The sequence below is a fragment of the Perognathus longimembris genome, chromosome 11 (genome assembly GCF_023159225.1).
Source record: "Perognathus longimembris pacificus isolate PPM17 chromosome 11, ASM2315922v1, whole genome shotgun sequence".
Classification (NCBI taxonomy): domain Eukaryota; kingdom Metazoa; phylum Chordata; class Mammalia; order Rodentia; family Heteromyidae; genus Perognathus; species Perognathus longimembris.
This window is the reverse complement of record NC_063171.1, coordinates 23,385,392-23,406,749: the sequence shown is the minus strand read 5'-3', so window position 1 is coordinate 23,406,749 and position 21,358 is coordinate 23,385,392. Positions and strand designations below refer to the sequence as shown.

The 21,358-nt window shown below is 35.1% G+C and overlaps 1 protein-coding gene across 5 annotated transcripts in view; it reads left to right on the top strand.

Annotated features, from left to right (window-relative positions):
* The window catches only part of Rasal2 (RAS protein activator like 2), a 271,624-nt gene that overhangs the window by 144,834 nt on the left and 105,432 nt on the right, over nucleotides 1-21,358 (top strand). The window contains exon 1 of one of the 5 annotated variants that reach the window (XM_048357803.1): nucleotides 11,096-11,570. The exons of the other annotated variants lie outside the window; for them this stretch is intronic. Coding sequence (XP_048213760.1) covers nucleotides 11,558-11,570 — 13 coding nt within the window. The 5' untranslated portion in view covers nucleotides 11,096-11,557. Of the gene's footprint in view, nucleotides 1-11,095; nucleotides 11,571-21,358 lie in introns of those variants that run through there. 5 annotated transcript variants of the gene reach the window in all.

The window sequence follows — 21,358 nt, the reverse complement described above, 5'->3', positions numbered from 1 at the left end:
GAGATAGAGCAGGTACACCACAGGAAGGGGATACAAGAAGATCATTAATAATAGAAGCTACGGTTACACATAGCACATTGAAAGTAGTTACAACAGTGATATAACAATCATTTCCTTAACATGTAGTTCATTTCACTTAGCATCATCTTACGTGTTCATAAGGGTATAGCTATTGTGCTCTAGTGATCCTCTGCTGTGACTTGCCTAAACCTGTGCTAATTATTCCCTATGAGGGAGACCATAGACTCCATGTTTCTTTGGGTCTGTCTCACTTCACTTAGTATAGTATTAGTATAGTATAGTATTTTTTCCAAGTCCTTCCATGTCCTTATGAATGAGGCATTGTCATTCTTTCGGGCAGAACTAAGGAAATGGGAAAACCTCCCATTCTCCTGGACTGGGAGGATTAATATAATCAAAATGGCAATATTGCCAAAGGCTATCGACAAATTCAATGCAATACCCATTAATATCCCAACACCATTTTTTAATGAAATAGAGGAAGCAATCCAGAAATTCATATGGAACAATAAAAGACCTAGAATAGCAAAAACAATCCTAAGCAGAAAGAACAGTGCTGGAGGAATTACAATACCCAACTTCAAGTTGTATTATAAAGCTATAGCAATAAAAACAGCTTGGTATTGGCACCGGAACAGGCCTGAAGACCAGTGGAACAGAATTGAAGACCCAGAAATGAACCCACAGAACTACGCCTACTTAATCTTTGATAAAGGAGCTAAAAAAAAATAGTATGGAGGAAAGGCAGCCTCTTTAACAAATGGTGCTGGCAAAACTGCAACAAACTAAAACTAGATCCTTATATATCACCCTGCACCAAAATCAATTCCAAATGGATCAAAGACCTTGAAATTAAAACAGATACCCTGAAAACACTAAAGGAAGGAGTAGGAGAAACACTTGGGCTCCTTGGCACAGGATGGAACTTCCTTAACAAAGACCCAGAAATGCTACAAATCAAAGAAAGGATGTGTGTTTATTTTATATCATTCATTGTTTTGCCCTTTCTAGAAGTAATGGCTAGGACTTCTTTGCAACAATAGTTTTTTATGTAGAGAAATTTAGGAAGAAGTTTTTGCTTACAGAAAGTAACTTTTCTTATATATAGGCATTTTCTAAATCTATTTTTATAAATATCCACTAAAACTAAAAAATGATCACATCCACAATATTTTACACTTGGCTTTAACAAACTAGAAGATCACTCATTTATCACAGCTTTAGAAAAAAACCAAAATCTCATATCATTACATATCTAAAAATAATCCTCAAAAAAAGTAGAGCAATATATTTAGAGATGTCACATTTAAAATGGAAATGCAGCATGATGTGTATAAAAGGGAGGAGAATTTCTCCCCAAGAGCCTAGAGAATAATTGAATAAGGGATCTTATTTTGTTACTATCACATTCTTTATGGTTTAGAAGTAATGGGCTAAAGTACTACAGATTGATTTCCCCTACTTGATAATTTAAATTTTCCTTTGGGAATGGATTTTCTATTAAAGAGTAAACAGAATTGTAATTGTTAAAGTGTCACTAAGGGACGGTGTCCCAACAAGAAAACATGAATATGGAATGTCCTTTTGAAAAGTCGGTATATTGTTCTAACAATATTTTGTTGCTTCTGGATTATCACATACTGAAGAAAAGAGCCACAGCTGCTGATAATCCAAATCTATAGCTATATGCAAGCTCCTTTATAAAAATTTGAAAATTACAGGAAGCCCTGAAGAGGAAAACTATCCCCTAGAATGCACTTAAATAGATAAATGTGGAGAAGTCGTTTAGTTTTTAGTACCATAGGACTTAAGGGAAAGCACTACAAACCAATAGAATATTAATTTTAGCAGCAATACTTGGTGACCTGCAGCAAGTTACTCATATGATTTCTGTGGGTCTCTATTTTTTTCAACAGTAAAATGAGCAAAATACTAGCATTTGTTTCTTTTAGAACTCAGTTTCCTACAGAATTCCTTTAGCATTTCTTTTTTCTTTTAGTTTTTAAATGCCACATGACATTTTTTCTATGAAATTTGGTTTGTTTCAGTTAGTCATAGGAAAATAATGAAATTGAATAAATTAGTAGATTACCTACATTACTGTTTTGAATTGTATAGTACAAATATATTTTTATGTCAATGGAATATCAAAGACTGACTTTAGCCTATAATCTATACTCATTCTAACTAGAGTTGGTAGAAGCAAAGCTTAAGTTGTAAATATTTTTTAAATCTAAGGCAAGAACAGATGCCTAATGACTATTTCTACTGAAAGTGATGTGTTAACTATATTGTATGATAAAGGTATAATGAATGCTTCATTTTTGACCCCAGATTGCTTAAGAGAAAAAAATCAAGAAGTCTTAAAAAATTAAAATGAGTCTTAAAGACCTTACTGTGAAGTAATGTATATTTCCTTTTTAAATGAGGAAATACAAATATGACCTATGCTGAATGAGAATATTCAGAAATAGTATTAGCTATTACTCAAGACTATCTCCAAATGCTTTGAGTTGACTTTGCCATTTAAGAATGAGAAATAGAAATAAAAGTGTTGCTTTTATTACTATACTATATTCTTACTCATGATGAAATGAGAAAAGGTTTTCTCAGTATTTCTTCACTTAGATGACTTAGATTTTGCTTATCTTTCTTTGAATACGGCTTTATTCTCAGGAGAGCCTGAGTTTAAAAAATTTAAGCCTGATCTCTGATTAGGTTTTCTGCCTATAATGCTTCCTCTCAGCCAACTGCCAGTCCATGTAAGGAAACTCAGTCTGCTCAGATATCTTACCTGGAAGAGTAAGGGAAACTCAGATTCTCAACCAAATTTTAAAAACCCATGACTATCATAGTTGTCACAAGTTTGGCAAATGCTCTTTCTAAATATGTGTAAGTACATAGCTAACCATATCATTTAATAGTTATTCTGGAGGGTTTTTTTTGTTATTGTCGTTGTTTTATTTTTTATTTTTTTTTTTGAGGCTGGGTCTCACTATCTACCCCAGGTTGCTCTGGATGTGGCTGTGTATGTAGCTCATGTTAATCTTAAACTCAGAATCCTCAAACTCCAGTCTCTTCAGTGCTTGGTTCAAAAGTCTGTGCCACCCCATTTGACTTATTCTGGTCTTTACAATACTTCTTTATCATAGTAGAACTGTGTATGTGTCTCTGTGTTATGTCCCATGCAATAAACCTAAAAGAAATTAACATTTTAGTGGTGTTTAAGAATAAGTGGGTGACTTTGGCACTTGTCATTCCAACATGAACAATGTTTTCTTTTTCAAATATGAAACTTTAAAAGAATGCAGTGGGAAGACCACAGTATCAGAATTCCAATCTGGTTTGTGGGGTGACATTATAAGAACTGTCTGTGGTTAAGAGAAGAAGTGTTTATCATCTGCTGTTTTGAAGTGGTGAGGTATATACATAGTAGAAAAGTCTTCAGAGCCTGATGTGCACCTTAGCTTGCATCTTACTGAGATTGTTTCTATTTGGAAGAGAAGATAAGTGTTATAGGACTGTTTGTTTTTCCATTTATTTAATTAAGTAAAGTTGTTTGCAAGTAATCATATACAGGAAGCTTAATTTTTATGCTGTTTGATTTTTCAGAAATCATGCATTTGTGGTTAGTTTCTTAGTGGCTAGCACATGGAATAGTATGCCTGTACCAAAGTAAGAATTGCATATTAGCTCAGTGGCTCATACCTATAATCTTAATACTCAAAAGTCTGAGATATGAAGATTATAGTTCAAAGCCAGCTCAGGAAGATGAATCTAGGAAATTCTTATCTTCATTTAGCCAGCAAATAGCCAGATCCAGAGACATGACTCAAGTAGTAGAGCATCAGGCATGCCTCAAGTAGTAGAGCATCAAATATGAGTGAAACAGTTGAATAAGAGCATGAGAACCTGAGTTCAAGTCCCAGTACTGCCATAAAACTAAAACACTTCCATAATAATTGTTTTATAAAGTATTGAGAAAATGTGCTATATGTCCTTCATAATTCACAAATATGTACTATTTCAGTGATTTGTAACTAGAAAAAATACCTTTGGCCTTTTAATAATGAAATCAATATTTATTGATACTAAATTTGGAATTATACATAGATATAGTCTCTAAAACTTCTATTTATTTTCAAATCAGCTATTTATTCAACAAATAATTTTAATCACATATTATATAGCAGATTGTACTTAGCATTGCAGACACAGCAATAAAGAACAGAGGTGTATATAGTCCTTCACATCTTTAAGCTTACAAGGTGGGTAGCAATAGACATCTAATACATGAAAACTGCTTTATAATTGTGGTAAGTTCTAAGGATAAGAATACAATAAAAGTTTGATAACCTGGTGACCAACACTTTGGAATTGATATTATTTTTGTTTGAATTAGAAAATAATGAAATCTCAAAACTCGAAAAGACTAAAATCCTCTAGTTCAACCATTCATGTAGTGCTTAATTACTTACTCATTTGATCATTGTTGATATTTGACCTTACTTTCTTTTTTTAATCAGTAATGGGGATAGAACATAGGCCTTTTATATACAAAGTATATAGCATACACACTGCCATTGAGTTGCAGCCCTGTCTGGAGCCCTGCTTTTTTATTTTTACTTAGAAAATACAGTTACTGCATCTATTAAATGCAGTATTGAGATAGGACTGTATAAAATGGATTAGTCAAGACAACCCTATTCAACTCCCTGTATGAGGAAGAAATGTGAAGCCTAATAATTTTAGTATAGTGCTTACTTGCAGAAATAAAATGGTTTAAGTGGCTTTCGCCTATCCCAAATGAATATGATACTAAGTTGAGTACTCTAAATTTGTAATCAAATCTCCATGCAGCCACATGTCAGTGGTACCTGTAGTCCTGCCTACTTAGGAGGCTGAGAATAGGAGGATCACTGGATAGAAAAGTTCATAGGACTCTCTCGATGGAAAATGCTGTGCATGTGCAAAGGCAGGAAGCAGGAGCAGAATCTATACCCTATCTAAATAACCAAAGCAAAAAGGGTCGAAGGTGTAGCTCTGCAATGGAGCACCTTCCTAGCAAGCTCAAAATCTTCTTCAAACACCAGTACTTCCCATCCAACTTTTATGTGGCTGTTTCTATTAAGTGAGGGATGTTCTTCATTGACTTGGACTTAGCCACTTTCTTGCTTTACTTAATGGCTAAATAGTAAAGCATTTACTCATAGTTCCACAATTTTTTGGAGAACTCTCTATAGCTGTAGAAAAAGATAAAAATTCCATTGATCTCTTTAATCTTTCCCTTAGAAGATGCATTTTTTTCTGTCCCAAGACAACATAGCATATGGCTGTGGGTTCATAAACAGCAAAGGTAAAAATTTCCCCCCAAAGCAACTTCTACTGTCAAGATTTTACCTATTACAAGCAAGCCCTTACAGGGTAAATAAAGAAGTATCTATCTTTCCTTGGTATTTAATCCTCTTACTTCCAATTAGCTACTTGAATCTATGTACTCCAGACATGAATTCCTTAATGTTTTGTTTCACTAAGAAATTTATCTTCCTCCGCCCATCCTTATATCAAACGTTAAGCTCCTACTCATGTATTTTCCTAAACTGTAGAGATTAGGGGGAACTAATACAATATCCCGGTCACTACCCCACCTCCATGATGCATCACACATTGTATTGGGGAAAGGAGACATAAACAGAAAAGGCCAAAAGTAGAGCTGTGGCTCAAGTGATAGAGCAAAAGAAGCTCCGAGACAGTGCCTAGAACCTGAGTTCAAGCCCCAGGACTGCCCAAAAAGAGAGAGAGAAAGAAAGAAAAGAAAAATAGTAATACTGATTAAGTAGATTCATTATAGAAATTAATAAATTGTGGCATACCATTTTCTTTTTTTTTTTTTTTTTTTTTTTTTTTGCTGTTCCTTTTATTTATTTTTTTTTTTCTCAAATTTTTATTTTCAAACTGACGTACAGAGAGGTTACAGTATCATACGTTGGGCGTTGGATACATTTCTTGTACTGTTTGTTGCCTTGTCCCTCATGCCCCCCTCCCTCCCCCCCTTCCCTCCCCCCCGCCCAGTTGTTCAGTTCACTTACACCAAACAGTTTTGCAAGTATTGCTTTTGTAGTTATTTCTCTTTTTTTACCCCGTGTCTCTCGAATTTGGTATTCCCTTTGAATTTCCTACTTCCAATACCAGTAAACACGGTTTCCAATATACTCAGATAAGATTACAGAGATAGTGTAGGTACAAACATAGGAAGGTGATACAAAACATCATCAATAATAGAAACTACACATTCACATAGGACGTTGAAAGTAGTTATAACTGTGATATATCACTTGTTTCCATATCATGGAGTTCATTTCACTTAGCATCATCTTATGTGTTCCTAAGGGTATAGCTATTGGGCCTTGTGATGCTCTGCTATGGCTTGCCTAAACCTGTACTAATTATTCCCAATAAGGGAGGCCATAGAGTCCATGTTTCTTTGGGTCTGGCTCACTTCACTTAGTATAACTTTTTCCAAGTCCTTCCATTTCCTTACAAATGGAACAATGTCATTCTTTCTGATAGAGGCATAAAATTCCATTGTGTAAATGTACCACATTTTCCTGATCCATTCATCTATGGAGGGGCATCTGGGTTGGTTCCAGCTTCTCGCTATGACAAATTGTGCTGCGATGAACATTGTTGTGCTGGTGGCATTACTGTGATTTTGTTTGTGGTCTTTTGGATAGATACCCAACAGTGGGGCTGCTGGGTCATAGGGGAGTTCTATATTGAGCCTTCTGAGGAATCTCCATACTGCTTGCCAGAGTGGCTGAACCAGTTTACATTCCCACCAACAATGAAGTAGGGTTCCCTTTTGGCCACATCCCCTCCAACAATTGTTATTATTAGTTTTCTTGATATATGACATTCTTGCTGGGGTGAGATGGAATCTCAATGTTGTTTTGATTTGCATTTCCTTTATGGCCAGTGATGTAGAGCATTTTTTCATATGTCTATTGGCCATTCTCATTTCCTCATCAGAGAAGTTTCTTTGTAAGTCTTTAGCCCACTTGATGAGGGGGCTGTTGGTTCTTTGCAGTTTTGTTTTGGAAGAAGGTAAGAGTGTTAAATAATAGAATAGCACTGTGTTGTAAAAATTACTCAACAGTGATTTCTTTAGGTGTTAGAACATCAGGTAGTAGGTAGTAGAAGTAGATTTTTGTACCACATAGTACAATATTGTCATAACTTCACTTCAAATATCTGAAAATTTAATCATTGACCTGAATTTTCTTTTTTTTTTTCTCAAATTTTTATTATCAAACTGATGTACAGAGAGGTTACAGTATCATACGTTGGGCATTGGATACATTTCTTGTACTGTTTGTTTGACCTGAATTTTCTATCAAAGGTTTCTCTTATGTTGATAAACACTAATGGATTCTAGAATTAAAATTTTATATATTTATCTTAGGGCTAGGAATGTGGCGTCTGGGTTCAATTTCTCAGCACCACATAAACAGAAAAGGCTGGAAGTGGCACTGTAGCTCAAGAGATAGAGGGCTAGACTTGAGCAAAAAGAAGCCAGGAACAGTGCTCAGGCCCTGAGGCCCAAGCCCCAAGGACTGGCAATGTGTGTGTGTGTGTGTGTGTGTGTGTGTGTGTGTGTGTGTGTGTATGTGTGTGTGTATGTATATATATATGTTTACATATATATTAATAACCTTATTGTTTTCCTCTGCAGCCTTTGTTTTCTTTATCAAAGTGCTTGCTCTGGAGGTCTAGACTTAAGATTCCTGCCCTTGGTGCCCTTGGCCTTCTCATTATTTAATTTTTCTTTCAGTCCCCTGCCTGTCAGGCAACATGAATGCACTATGATTGTTTTCTTTTTTGAAAGTCTCCAAATAAAAATGTTCAGCATTGTAGCCCCCCCCCACACACACACACGAATTCACAGACTGTGCTTTGAACCTTGCCATGTTCTTAGCAGCTCAGGATTTTAATGATAAGACTTAACACACTGCCTGCTGACCCCGAGAGCAACACAATCCCCAAAAGCTTCACCTTTACTTTGCAAGTTGTTGGGACAGGTATGTATTTTCCTCCAGTTACTCAAGCAAGTATCTGCATCAAGTAGCTTCTAGAAGCTTTTCGGCATTATACCAAGATAATGAAAGGCATTTTAGAGATTTAGCCTGGTTGAAAGGATAGCACAAGATGATAGATGTCAGTGGCTTGGAGATACAGTTACATAAGAAAGTGGTCACAGTAACTGGGAAAGACAACACACTGGACCTTGAAGATGCATGCTCTTTGAATTTAAGGAAGTTATTCTGATTTTTTTTTCTTCTTTTTGTTTTAAACCCTTACAGTTCAGATAGGTTCAACATTGTTAGGGCCTGAGTTTTATTCTCACCAAATTCCTAGGTTGAATTTTTAACCTAGGAATGTGGCTATAGTTGGAGATAAAGGTCTTTAAAGAAGTGACTAAGTTAAAATAATTTCATCTGGGTGAGCCCTAACACCCTAACTTAAAAGAAGATGAGATTAGGACAGAGTTATACAACAGAAAACCATGGGCAAATGTCAGAGAAGATAGATGTGTCTGAGCCAAAGAGAGTGGCCTCCAAAGAAACAAACACTTCCGGGTGATGTCTTCATCGCATACCTCAAGGCTTCAGAACTGTAGGAGAATAAATTTCTGTTGCTTAAGCCATTCAATATGTGACAGCACTTAGTTATGGTAGCCTTAGCAAAAGCATACAACATTGGGATTTCAAGATGGTTCTTAGTTCTATAAGTAAGAAATGACATTAATCATGTAGAAATTTCTGGGCAGGAAATGGCTCTTTAGTCTCACTACCAATAAATTCATTTTTAATCTTAAAAATAGTTCTACAAAGGGATTTCAATTCAACATGTCAATTTGTTGTTGTTTTAAAAATATTTAATACAGGAAAGTAAAACAGGCTGTGTTGGAAAGCAGTTACCAATAAGAAGCAGGAGAGCCAAAAGAGAATAAATATATGCATACATGGAAATATAAAAAAGAAACCTGCTGAAATTGTTTGTAAGAAGTAGGAGGGAGGGCTGGGAATATGGCCTAGTGGCAAGAGTGCTTGCCTAGTATACATGAAGCCCTGGGTTCGATTCCCCAGCACCACATATATAGAAAGTGGCCAGAAGTGGCGCTGTGGCTCAGGTGGCAGAGTGCTAGCCTTGAGCGGGAATAAGCCAGGGACAGTGCTCAGGCCCTGAGTCCAAGGCCCAGGACTGACAAAAATAAAAAATAAAAGAAGTAGGAGGGAAGATGAAGGAGAGTAATGGAGGAAGAGGGTTTGGGATAATGTATGCATGTATGGGAATGTCACAATGAAATCCCTCCTCTTATACAAAGTGGTTATACAAAGTGGCTAATAAAAGTCTTAATATTTGGGGCTGGGGATATAGCCTAGTGGCAAGAGTGCCTGCCTCGGATACACGAGGCCCTAGGTTCGATTCCCCAGCACCACATATACAGAAAACGGCCAGAAGCGGCGCTGTGGCTCAAGTGGCAGAGTGCTAGCCTTGAGCGGGAAGAAGCCAGGGACAGTGCTCAGGCCCTGAGCACTTTGGCCCAGGACTGGCCAAAAAAAAAAAAAAAAGTCTTAATATTTAAGAAGAAAATTCATACATGAGAAGATTATACATATGAACTTTTTTGGCATTTGGGAAAAGACTGATGTTACTCTTTTATCAATAGAACAGTATCATGTGTGAGAAGAATTAGGGGCTCATTGTTTCTTGTAGCAGCATACCCTTCAGACAGCTACTTTTGTATCTCACAGACTCTGACTTCCTTTTGCACTGAGAGAAATCTCTTGCCCTGTAACTTAAACTTACCATTCTTAATTCTAACTCTTTGATAAAATTATGGTAACCATTACTTCTTAGAATTATTTGGGAACTAATAATAATTTAAGTGTATCTGTGTCACTTGAAAGTAAGTGATAAGACCTAGTTAATGGTGTATCATCTTTGATAAGAAGACAGTATAGCTGTTGTTTTACTTTGTACAAGACATTGTAGGAATCTGTAGACTTAACAGATTCTCAGTTTGTATATTTCTAGATAGCATTCATTTTCAGCCTTATTTCCCTATGATTAGTATTTGATTAGCAGTAGAGATTAAAGAAGTTCATCTAAAATGGAGATGGGAAACTGAAAGTAAATGTGGAGGGGAATACAGAATTAGAGCAGTATATTTTGTAAGGAAAATGAGGCCACATTATTAGAAAAATTATGATAGATTAAATAAGAAACTTAATTTAAATCATACAGCTTAGAAAAAGAAACAGATATGTACATGTATATTCTTACACATGTACCCCTATGTACTTGTGTATACTTATTAATATATGTATATTGAATGCATTAGTTATGTATCACATATAATACATACAATACATATGTCTAAAGTATAGACAGATAAGTGGATAATATATATATATATATCTGATTCCATCATTTGCTAAGTGGTAAGGAACAGATTGATACTGTGTTCTTCTCATATCTGTTCTGTTCAGCTGCCTCAAGTGGCAGATATAATCCACTGTGAGTCCAGCTATGAAGTTTTAAATTGATCAAAGCTGACATGCTAGCTACTAACATCAGCAAGGAGCAGCTGTATGTTAGGTCATCATATCAATAATGAGGATGACATCCTTTACATAAATGCTTTCCAGCTGGAAATATTTTATTTTAAAACAAGCTAGAATGATTACCAAGAACAGTGGTATTATCTGTAATTTCATCCTGCTAGTAGAAATTAATTTATGGTTATTATTCTTTATCATTATTCTGTATTTTAAAATGAAATTCTAGCTTGAGACCTGAACAGAAGGCTTTAGGGAAATAAAATATTTGCTCCTTTTCTGTTTAATTCCTAAAGTAAGATATTTTCATTGATAGATTGATCTGAAATATAAAGTAGTTTATAAGATCGGACTTCTATGCCTGTATCAGCTATAAGATTCACTCTTTTTGTACATTAAAAAGTTTCTATGGTAATTCATCACAGTAACAAACAGTAACATTCAAAATAATACAATCTGAAACTTGACTTAGTTATCTATCCTTAAAACAGGACAGATTTGGAAACTGATTACTTTAATAGGAAATAAAGCACTTGTTAAAACACACAGAAGTGCCTATTGATCCTCCCACCCCTTGAGACAGAAAGAATGACCTAGCTTGGTAAATCACAATACTTCTCCAGAAGTATGCTGTCTATATCCAGCACTATTGAAAGAGAGAAACAGTGGTGAGTGAGTAAGGAAGGGTGGCTATTGTTCAGTGCTCTCTAGCCAAAGAATGGAGGGGGATGGATTGAGTTTGACTGGCATTGGCTCTGGCTTTTCTGCATTCCAAACTGTCTGAGGCACAGAGTGAGAGCAAAAAGGGAGAGAGCACAAGAACAAGCACAGGCGAGTACAGTATACAAAGTGTTTTTAGTTTCTGACTGGCATGCTGGAAGGAACATGATAGTAACACCCAGAAACTTCACAGAATGCATAACCCAGGTAAGAGTTCCTAGAAATTAAATGTTCCTGTATGTTTTAAGGAAATGCATTTTTCAAGCACACATATGCAATAACGATTTGCCTCTGTGATTCTGTGTTAGTTTGTTTTTCTTTAAATAGGTTGGTTTTCATTACTTGTATACACAGAAATACTGTGTGAAGCCTGTTAGCATTCCAGTACAAAATCCAACAATAGCCATCTGAGAGTAAAAGGATGAGTGTAGTAAAACACCGGTGCTGCAAAATTCATTGTTCCTTTAATAAAAGGAGGGTTTTTAAATTCTAGGCCTGCCTCAAATTTTTTAATGAAATATGAAAGATTCATAGAAATGGGCAGACCCTGTTTCTCTCTGAGGGAGACAAAATATACTTACCTTCAACAAAATTTTAATGATTTTTTTTAGTCTCTGTAGTATGTAATAAATTGCTTCATTCGGGAAGTTCAACAGGTTGGATCCATATACAAGTTAGAGCATTCAAGTGAAAATGTTATTTGTTGATTTTTATTTTTTGCCCAAGATAGGCTTCTAATATCCTCTGCCAATAGATGACAGTGTAGAGCTTTGAACTATTAATTCATTGAACATTGAATCTATAGACTTTTAGAGATTATCAAGAGTCCATTTTCTCCATTCTGAGTTTATTAAGGTTTAAGAGGTTTAGTAGTTGGCCCAAATAGAAACCTATATTTCTGAATTCTTAGTTTTTACATAGTAACAATTACATTTAATTATGTTTTATCATTTGACAGCCTCTGGAATGATGGATTCTTGCCTAAAGAGACCAGATAAATGCATAATAAATTTAGATAGAAATCCTATTGAAAAGAAATATTGAGGAATGAATATCACAGACTTTAAATTGATATATGGTCTTGCATAAAGCTCAAAGTTTGTTTGTTTTTTTAATGAGAGGTATATGACTTTCAGTTAAGGAAAATAATTGTGGTTTGTGTGTTGCTTTTATATAAATTATAGAGCTATGAAATATTCTGAGTATCTGCAAATAAAGTTAAGACTAAATTGATTTTAATTTCTTTTAATGACTTTAAAACTTAAAAATTTCTGTAAAATTTGATAAAACTTTTTCTATATGCATATGTTCATTTTTGTACTGTATCTCTTTTACTAGGAAGCAAAAGATCTCTCTATATTTAAAAATGTATTAACATTTTAAAAATATTCCACCATTAGGATCAATTGCTTCCTTATCCAGGGTCTCAGCTCAGCGTTTCTACATTTGCAAGATCCTCTATTATGTCCTAGAGGATAACTTAAGTGGAGATCTTGAAAGTAACAACAGACAGTGAACATCTGTCTTCATACATTTCATTTAATCTCTAAAAATGGTTGTTGCCCTTTCCATTTTTCTGGAGACCATTGTGGCAATGAGAGAAGACACACTATTCTAGTGAGATAAATAGTAAAGATAGACACTATCAAAGGGGTCTGTCATGGCTCTTTATAACTCCTTGGAACAAGTTAGCCTGATTTAGCTATAAGCATAGAAACAAGATGTTGTCCTTTTATATTAAAGCTTGACTTGATCATTCCAGTTTTTGTCTAGGCATGTGTAAGTCAGTACTGATTTACTAGTCTTTATGAAATGGTCAGTAAGTTATAAGGAATAGTTTTATATAACTGCTTTGGGCGGCCTCTGAAACCAAATTGCAGACTGAATTGTCTGCCCAGTAGGAAACAAGAGACTGTTTGTCTTATAGACAATCCATTATTTAAGCACACTGTTTATAAAAGAACTAATGGCTGGGAGAATGAGGACATAATGCTCTATTCCACTTAACATTATTCATGTCTTATTATACAGGGTTTATGTTTTCTCTTAGTTTTTATCCTTCCTAAAGTATGCAAAATGTCTGCAATGATACATATGTATATTATGTGTTCACTGCATGACAAATTAAGGTGGACTTTGGTCTGAATGTGTTTCCTGATGCAGGAATAATCAGAAGTTATTCATCTATTGTTACTTTGCTGATGTAAATTGAAAGAAATTATTTTATTTTGTTAAACAACCTAAGCATTATAAAACTAACAATCAGCACAGAATATACTGTCATACATTAGGAAGAGAAACATTTCAAACAGGTTCCTTTTATTTTCTGAATATGAATGTCAATTTGTGGCCATTTATACTGCCTGAGGTCTAGAAAGGCAATAATAAAATGCCCACTGTGTAACTAAAGGCAGATCTTAAATGGAAATATAATGAGGAGAGTGAAATAAGTGGCATAAGACAGTGAACTCACATGTAAGCAAAATGATATTTATCAGTGTTTCCTAAAACCTAGGTCTGTTTTTCATACCCATGACTTTTTCCATGATACCAGCTTTTAAAAAAATTGTGAACTACCTATATCTTCATACATATTAAGTTTTTCAAGGCAGGCAAACAGCTCTACAATGTAGTATAACATTTTTCTGATAAATATTTGACTATAGTTGAAAAAGTCTTTGGCTCATTCAAAAAATTATTCCTTTCCTGATGGAGTTTCTTTCTGTCCTGGGTATAATTCTTTTTTTGTGTGCTCCAAATAAGTTTCTTAGAATAAATAAATCTCTTCAAACAAAAATGAAGGCAAAAGGCCACTGACCTAGACTTGAGGCTTGACATATGAAATACCACTGAGTTACCTTACTCATGATAGTTACATGGTTATAGACTCAAAACTATGGGGATCCCTTTATGTAGACAACATTGTATTTCCCTTTCTGTTCATTTTGGTCCTTATCTCTCCTTTTTAAAAAAAAAATTGAAAATGTGATGAGTAAGGGGATACGCGTACATAAGTAAGATAATGAGTACATTTTTAATCATTGTTACCCCATCCCTCATTGTCTCCCACTTATCCCTTCTCTATTCCCCTCCTCCCCCTAGTTGTAAGGCTCATACCTAGTGTCAAGTGAATATCAGTGTTGCATTGGTTCATCATTTGTTCCGATGTTTCTGTGATTGTCTTTCCCTTCCACATATCAAACACTCTTATATACAAGACACAAGGTACAGAAAATTAAGACATATGAAAAGAGGGGGTAAAAACTGCATTCAGGATATAATAAGAACCTCTTGTTTCCATATATTGGAGTTCATGTTGATGTGCTTCATTATATGTGGTCCTATGCACTAAGCAATTGGGTTATTGAGATCCCCTGTTATGAATATCATAGACATATTCTAATTCTTACAAATAAGGGAAATCATGAAACCTACTTATCTTTGGGTCTGGCTTACTTCACTTAGTACAATTTTTTTCCAAGTCTTTCCATTTCCGTATGAATGGGGCAATGTTATTCTTTCTGATGGAAGCATAGAACTCTGTTGTGTATATATACCACATCTTCTTTCTTTTTTTTTGGGGGGGGGGCTCTGGGTTGGGTCCATCTTAGCTATGGTAAATAATACTGCAGTGAGCATGATTGTATGGTAGCTTTAGTATGGCCTTGTTGGTGGTCATTTGGGTAAATGCCTAGGAGTAGGATTGCTGGATTATAGAGGAGTTCTATCTTTAGTCTTTTGAGGAACTGGCCCTTATCTCTAAACAGGAAAAAATGCTGGCTATAGCCTCTCTCTGTTTCTCTTTCTGTCTCTCTCTCTCCTTCTCTTCTTCCCCACCCCCCTCCTGTTCTTTTGTGCTTTCTAGTGATGGGTTGTGGCTGTTCTCATTTTCCTGAGTCTGTGTATCAGTCCTAGTGAAATGTGGGTGGATACTATGAAATAAGGCTCTTTTATTTTTTACCTTTTTTCCCCCCAAAATACCTGATTCCGAAGTGCAAAATTACAAGGTGGAAATCGCATCTCCCTGTCCTGTTGTTCCTATTTAATGATTATTGAAGAAAATGAGTCATGAACTCAGCAATATGAATTCTGTTGAGGCTGTTTTTTTTTGTTTGTTTGTTTGGTTGGTTGGTGGTTGGTTTGGTTTTTGCCAGTCCTGGGGCTTGGATTCAGGGCCTGAGCACTGTCCCTGGCTTCTTTTTGCTCAAGGCTAGCACTCTACCACTTGTGCCACAGTGCCAATTCTGGCCTTTTCTATTTATGTGGTGCTGAAGAATCGAACCCAGGGCTTCATGCATGCAAGGCAAGCACTCTACCGCTAAGCCACATTCCTAGCCCGCTGTAATTTTTAAGTGCTAATGTTTTATCAAAATTCCACATTTAGTGTAATCTCAGTTTGTATTTGGAAGACTTGGGTATTGCTACTCTGAATACTTTATTTTTATATAATTAATAGACTAATTCATGATCAAAATTAAGACGAAGCTCTTTGTCTTCTTCAGCACCATCCTGTCCCCTTTTCAAACCTTACTATTGAGTTAGAAATACTGTGAACTTTAACCTGTAAAAAGGGAACCAGTGAGAGGATTCTATCAGCAATTTGACTCTGAAATTACACATTTCTGTCATTCTTGGAACTTACAGTCCCCTATGAATCAATGATTTACTGAAACACACCTTGAAAAGATAGATTGTTCAGTCCTACTCTTTCAAGAACTGCCTGCTTCTTGTCATATCAGGTCTTAGAAAGTATCATTCAGATCAGATATCTTCTATTGGACAGCCAAACTTGTTGTTGATCAAGTTGCTAACTCTAATGTACTGAACCCTATTCCAAAGGTTATGGAGTACCTTTGAAAACCATAGAAATACATGTATAGTTAACTATTTATAGTTACTGCCTTTAGCTCATGTGATGACTAAAAAAAAACAAAAACAAAAACAAAAACAAAAAAGTAACTTTTTTTTTTTCTAAAATACTTGAAATAGGCCTAATTGGAAACTCTGGCATCTCTCCCCCCCACACCCCCAAACGAAACAAAACAAAACTTGAACTGTTTGTAGTTTGCTTGATTTTTCTCTCCTGGGTAAAAAGAAAGATAAAATGCTTTTCTCTTACCTCAGTAGTTTCTTTTTCTAAGAACACCTGGAATACTGAGTGCCAACTAAATAAATGAAATGAAATAAAACAGATAGTGATATATTCAAGTGAGTACAAGAAAAACCATACATACACACACACACACACACACACAAAATCTAGCCTGTGTAAAAGCATGGACTTATTCAGTTAAAGAACAAGAAAATATAATATAAATTTTTACTTTTTTAAAACAGAGAAGGGTAATTATTACTTGTGTACCAAGAGTTCATTTCTAAGAGTTTTCTTTTCATGGTAATGGAATACCTCTTACCTGAATTATCACAAAGTATGGGGGAAAAGCATGCAATGGAAAAATTGCATCACGTAATACTTTGCATTCTTGTTTATAAATCAGTATTACATAGCTGAAATTTAAGGACACTTTTATGAATTAAAAATCTTCATTTTCTCTTTTGTATAATTGACTGTATAAATCCTGAAATTTCTTTGAACTCTTTTGTTACTTGAACATCAGCAAAATATTTCTGTTTTCCTGAAACAGTAAATGTCATGCTGTTTTATGAGTAAATTATTGTACAGGCAAATATTTGCACAGCTTTAAATGCTAACATTTTGGAAAATACTTTTGCTGTCTGTAATCTTATTCATTCCCTTTCACTTCACTTAATATGATTTTTCCAAGTCTTTTCATTTCCTTATAAAGGGGCAATGACATTATTTCTGATGGAAGCATAGAATTCCATTGTATGTATGTAACTACATTTTCTTGATCTACTCATCTACTGAGGGGCATCTGGAGTTGTTCCATATCTTAGCCATGGTAAACAATGCTGCAGTGAACATAGTTGTGTTGGTAGCTTTAGTGTGGCCTTGTTTGTGATCTTTGGGATAAAGCCCCAGAAATGGGATTGCTGGGTCATAGAGGAGCTCTGTGTTTTCTTTTAAGGAACCTCCATGCTGCTTTCCAGAGTGGTTGAACAAGTTTACATTCCCTCCAAAGGTGTAGTAGCATTCCCTTTTTGCCACATCTCCACCAGCATCTGTTATTATTATTAGATTTCTTGATAATGGCCATTCTTACTGGGGTGAGGTGGAATCTCAATGTTGTTTTGATTTGCATTTCTTTTATGGCCAGAGATGTTGAGCATTTGTCTTTGTGTGTCTATTGGCCATTCTTAGTTCCTCTTCAGAGAAATCTCCCTTTAAGTGTTTATCTCACCCATTAATGGGGCAGTTGTTTCTTTAAGGATTTGTTTTGGGGGGATTTAATTTTTTGAGTTCTAAGTATATTTTAGATAATAGGTTATTTTTTAACAAGCAAATAATCAAACAAATAGTGTATAAAAAAGAAATCCCAAGAGTTAGTGTTGTTATTGTAAGAAATAAAAACTAAACCATCCTGGAAACACCTTTAGCCTATGTTAGACCAAAATATTCTGTGTGGAAGAAATTTATTGAATTATAAAAGTTGAAATCTTAATGGAAATGTACCATTTGCCTTCTTTGGCTTCACAGAACTGCTGAGATTACTACCCTATAATGCCACTTTATTTTTGTTTTGTTTTTTAAGTGAAGGTTTTTTTTAAAACCAGACACCAGGCTTTCATCTGGTCTTCTTTAAAAGGAAAATCCAACCAATTATTTAGTAGTTTTTCTCAGATGCACATATTACTCTGAATAAACTGTAAAATGTGTTTGACAGTGAAATTTTACTTCACATGAAATAGTGAGCTTGAAAGTGCTGTGACTTCTGACAGCTTCCCAAGTAGATTTCTCCCAGTGTCAGAAATTATAAATCCAAGTTCATATTAATTCTTTAATTAATATTTAATGGTGTACTGTTTTCCCTTTTACTTGTCAAGCTTGTACTTCTGGAGAATGGAGATTGTTTTAAGGCATACATTTTCTTTGATAGCCTGCAAAAAGGCATTTAAAAAGTTTGATATTAAGTCATGATATATAAGGAACTGCTACACACCACTGAGAAACAGCTGCCTGGAATTCTCATTTCATAAATGTGACAAACCAAGTCATTATTCAATCTATGGAAAGTTGTTCAGTCATTGCTAGTCACCAAGGAAATGCAAATTTAAGCAAAAAAATGGGGTACATACCTTTTACAATATCTAAAGTGAGAAAAACATAAAATGTCTAATTCATATATATACTGCTAAGAGTATAAATTTGTGCTAATTAGGAGAAATACTTGATAGCCTCACTATTAACAGTACCGAAACCTGGTTCATATATAGGTTCACTGACCTAAACAAAAATGTTTGTTACAGCACTCTTTACAAACTGCTAAAAATCAAAAACTATTCTAATATTCATCATTAATTGAATGTATAAATTGTGGTTTACTTATGTACTAGAATTCTATATAGCAATGAAAAGGAACAAATTGCTGCTTTGTACAACATAATACATAAGTGAAGGAAGTCAAGACAGTGGTTGTCTTTATGAGGATAATGACTGAAAGATTATCCAAGGGAGACACAGACTTCTGAATGGTGATAATGTTTGGTTCTGCTTTGCTGGTATTGTTTTTGTTGTTGTTTGTTTTCTGTTTTGTTTTTAGAGAGTTGTGGTTTTGTGGCCTTTAAAAAAATCCAGGTGCTGGGCTGGGGATATGGCCTAGTGGCAAAAAGTGCCTGCCTAGGATACACGAGGCCCTAGGTTTGATTCCCCAGCACCACATATACAGAAAACGGCCAGAAGCGGCGCTGTGGCTCAAGTGGCAGAGTGCTAGCCTTGAGCGGGAAGAAGCCAGGGACAATGCTCAGGCCCTGAGTCCAAGGCCCAGGACTGGCAAAAAAAAAAAAAAAAAAAAATCCAGGTGCTAGTTATCTTGATGAATTCTATTTGTGAAAATTTGACTCATATTTGTTATGTGCATGCTTTTCTGGAGAAATGTTATACTTTATTTAGATGCAGAATAAAAATAATTCCATTTTGCTCAAAGCTTCCTCCCTCCCCCCAACACGCACAAAACCTTCAGCCCCAAACAGTAGCCAAACTTTAAACTCTTGACAAACTTCCAAGATGAAGCTTGTATGATACTGTTTTTGAAAGTTCTTGTTTATGCAGGAAGTGAGACATGATACCAGATTTATCTACATATTCAAAGTTATTGAATCTATATGTACAATCAGGGATTTTATATTTGGTGTTATTTTAAAGATTTGGTAGAGGAAATATGGTGAATCAAGCTTTGTGCATATATCCTCTAAACAAAATTGAACTTCTTATAAACTTTGAGCTTTCTGTATAAAACACTAATGTCCATATGATATACCTTAATTTTTAAAAATACAGTAGTGCCCAATATGGTACTCTTGCCTATAATCTTAGTTACTTGGGAGATGGAGATGAGGAGCATCAAAGTTCGACCCAGCCCAAGCAAAAGATTTGTGCTACCCATCTCCCTCCAAAATGCTGAATTTGGTGTCATCCCATCTGTGTGGGAGCATAAAGAGGAGCATTGTGGTCCTGGAAAGGCTGAGCAAAAATGAAGACCCTATTTGAAAAATAATTACAGCAAAAAGAGCTGGGGGCATGGCCCATGTAGTACAGCACTTTCCTAGCAAGCATAAGAAGCTGAGTTCAAACCATTCCCTCAGATTAACTTTGGTTACTCATGCTATTCATCATATTTTAAATAATTATAACATACATTCAGTTTTTCAAACAAGAGGATAGTCTAATGCTGTTTCTGAAATTGTCTGTACAAGCCTTCTCCACTAGTTTCTTCATATCTTACCTGTTATACTCAATCTTAGTGTTTTCATGTTTGTGCTTCTGTATGAATATTTACCCACAACCTTAGCAACTTAAGCAAGTTCTCATTTAGTACTTCATATATGAGAAATTCAGGCTACTTTGGATATGGAGATCGTTTTGTAATATTTTATAATTATAGAACTTCTTGTGTTCACAAGTCTCATTTAAGTAAAATCTTAATTTAAAAAGCATATCATTAGTAATAGTTTTTGTTTTACTATATTCACACCAAGCCAAGATATAAAAGCTGTCCCTTTTCCCCCACTTCCAATATTTCTTATTTTTTTTCATGTAATAACAGTTAACAATTCATTTATCTTTCCAGACTTGTGGGTGCACTTTTGCATGCAAGTGATCTCATGAGAGCATGGAAGTTTTGCTGTAATTTATCTACAACAAAATTAAACAATTAATGTTATAGTTGCATTTACATTTTTGACAAAAATATATAGTAGGCTTTCTCTTTCTAGTAACAGTACACTAGGTTTTCTGAATAACTTTCTTCCACTAAAAAACAACTTTAAAATGGCCACAAATTTTTAAACAGCATTCTTCAAAGCATCAAGACATACTTCTAAACCAATGGATTAATAAATAAAAATCGAAATTAGACTGGGCACTGGTGACTTGCACCTGTAATCTTAGCTACTCAGGAGGCTGAGATCTGAGATTCAAGATTCAGTCAGCATGGGCAGTAAGGTTCATACACTTGTATCTCTGGTTAATCACTAAAAAGCTAGAAGAGGAACTGTAACCCAAGTGGTAGAGTGCCAGCCTCCAGCAAAAAAAAAGGTAAGGAATATTCTTGAGTTCAAGCTCATGCTTCTATGTGTGTAAGTGCACACACACACACACATATACACAAACACACACACTATATATGTAAGTATGTATGTATGAATGAATGTATGTATGTATAACAAAACTTACTTACATGATTTAGTTGGAGTAAAGTTTAAAGAGGAGCCAGGTTCTGGTGATTTACATCAATAATTCTTACTACTCAGGAAACTGAGATCTGGGAATCAAAGCCAGCCCAAACAAATCCAGAAAAGCTGAAAGTGAAGAAAAGACATAAAAGTAAAGTATTCATTAAATATACATGCCATGG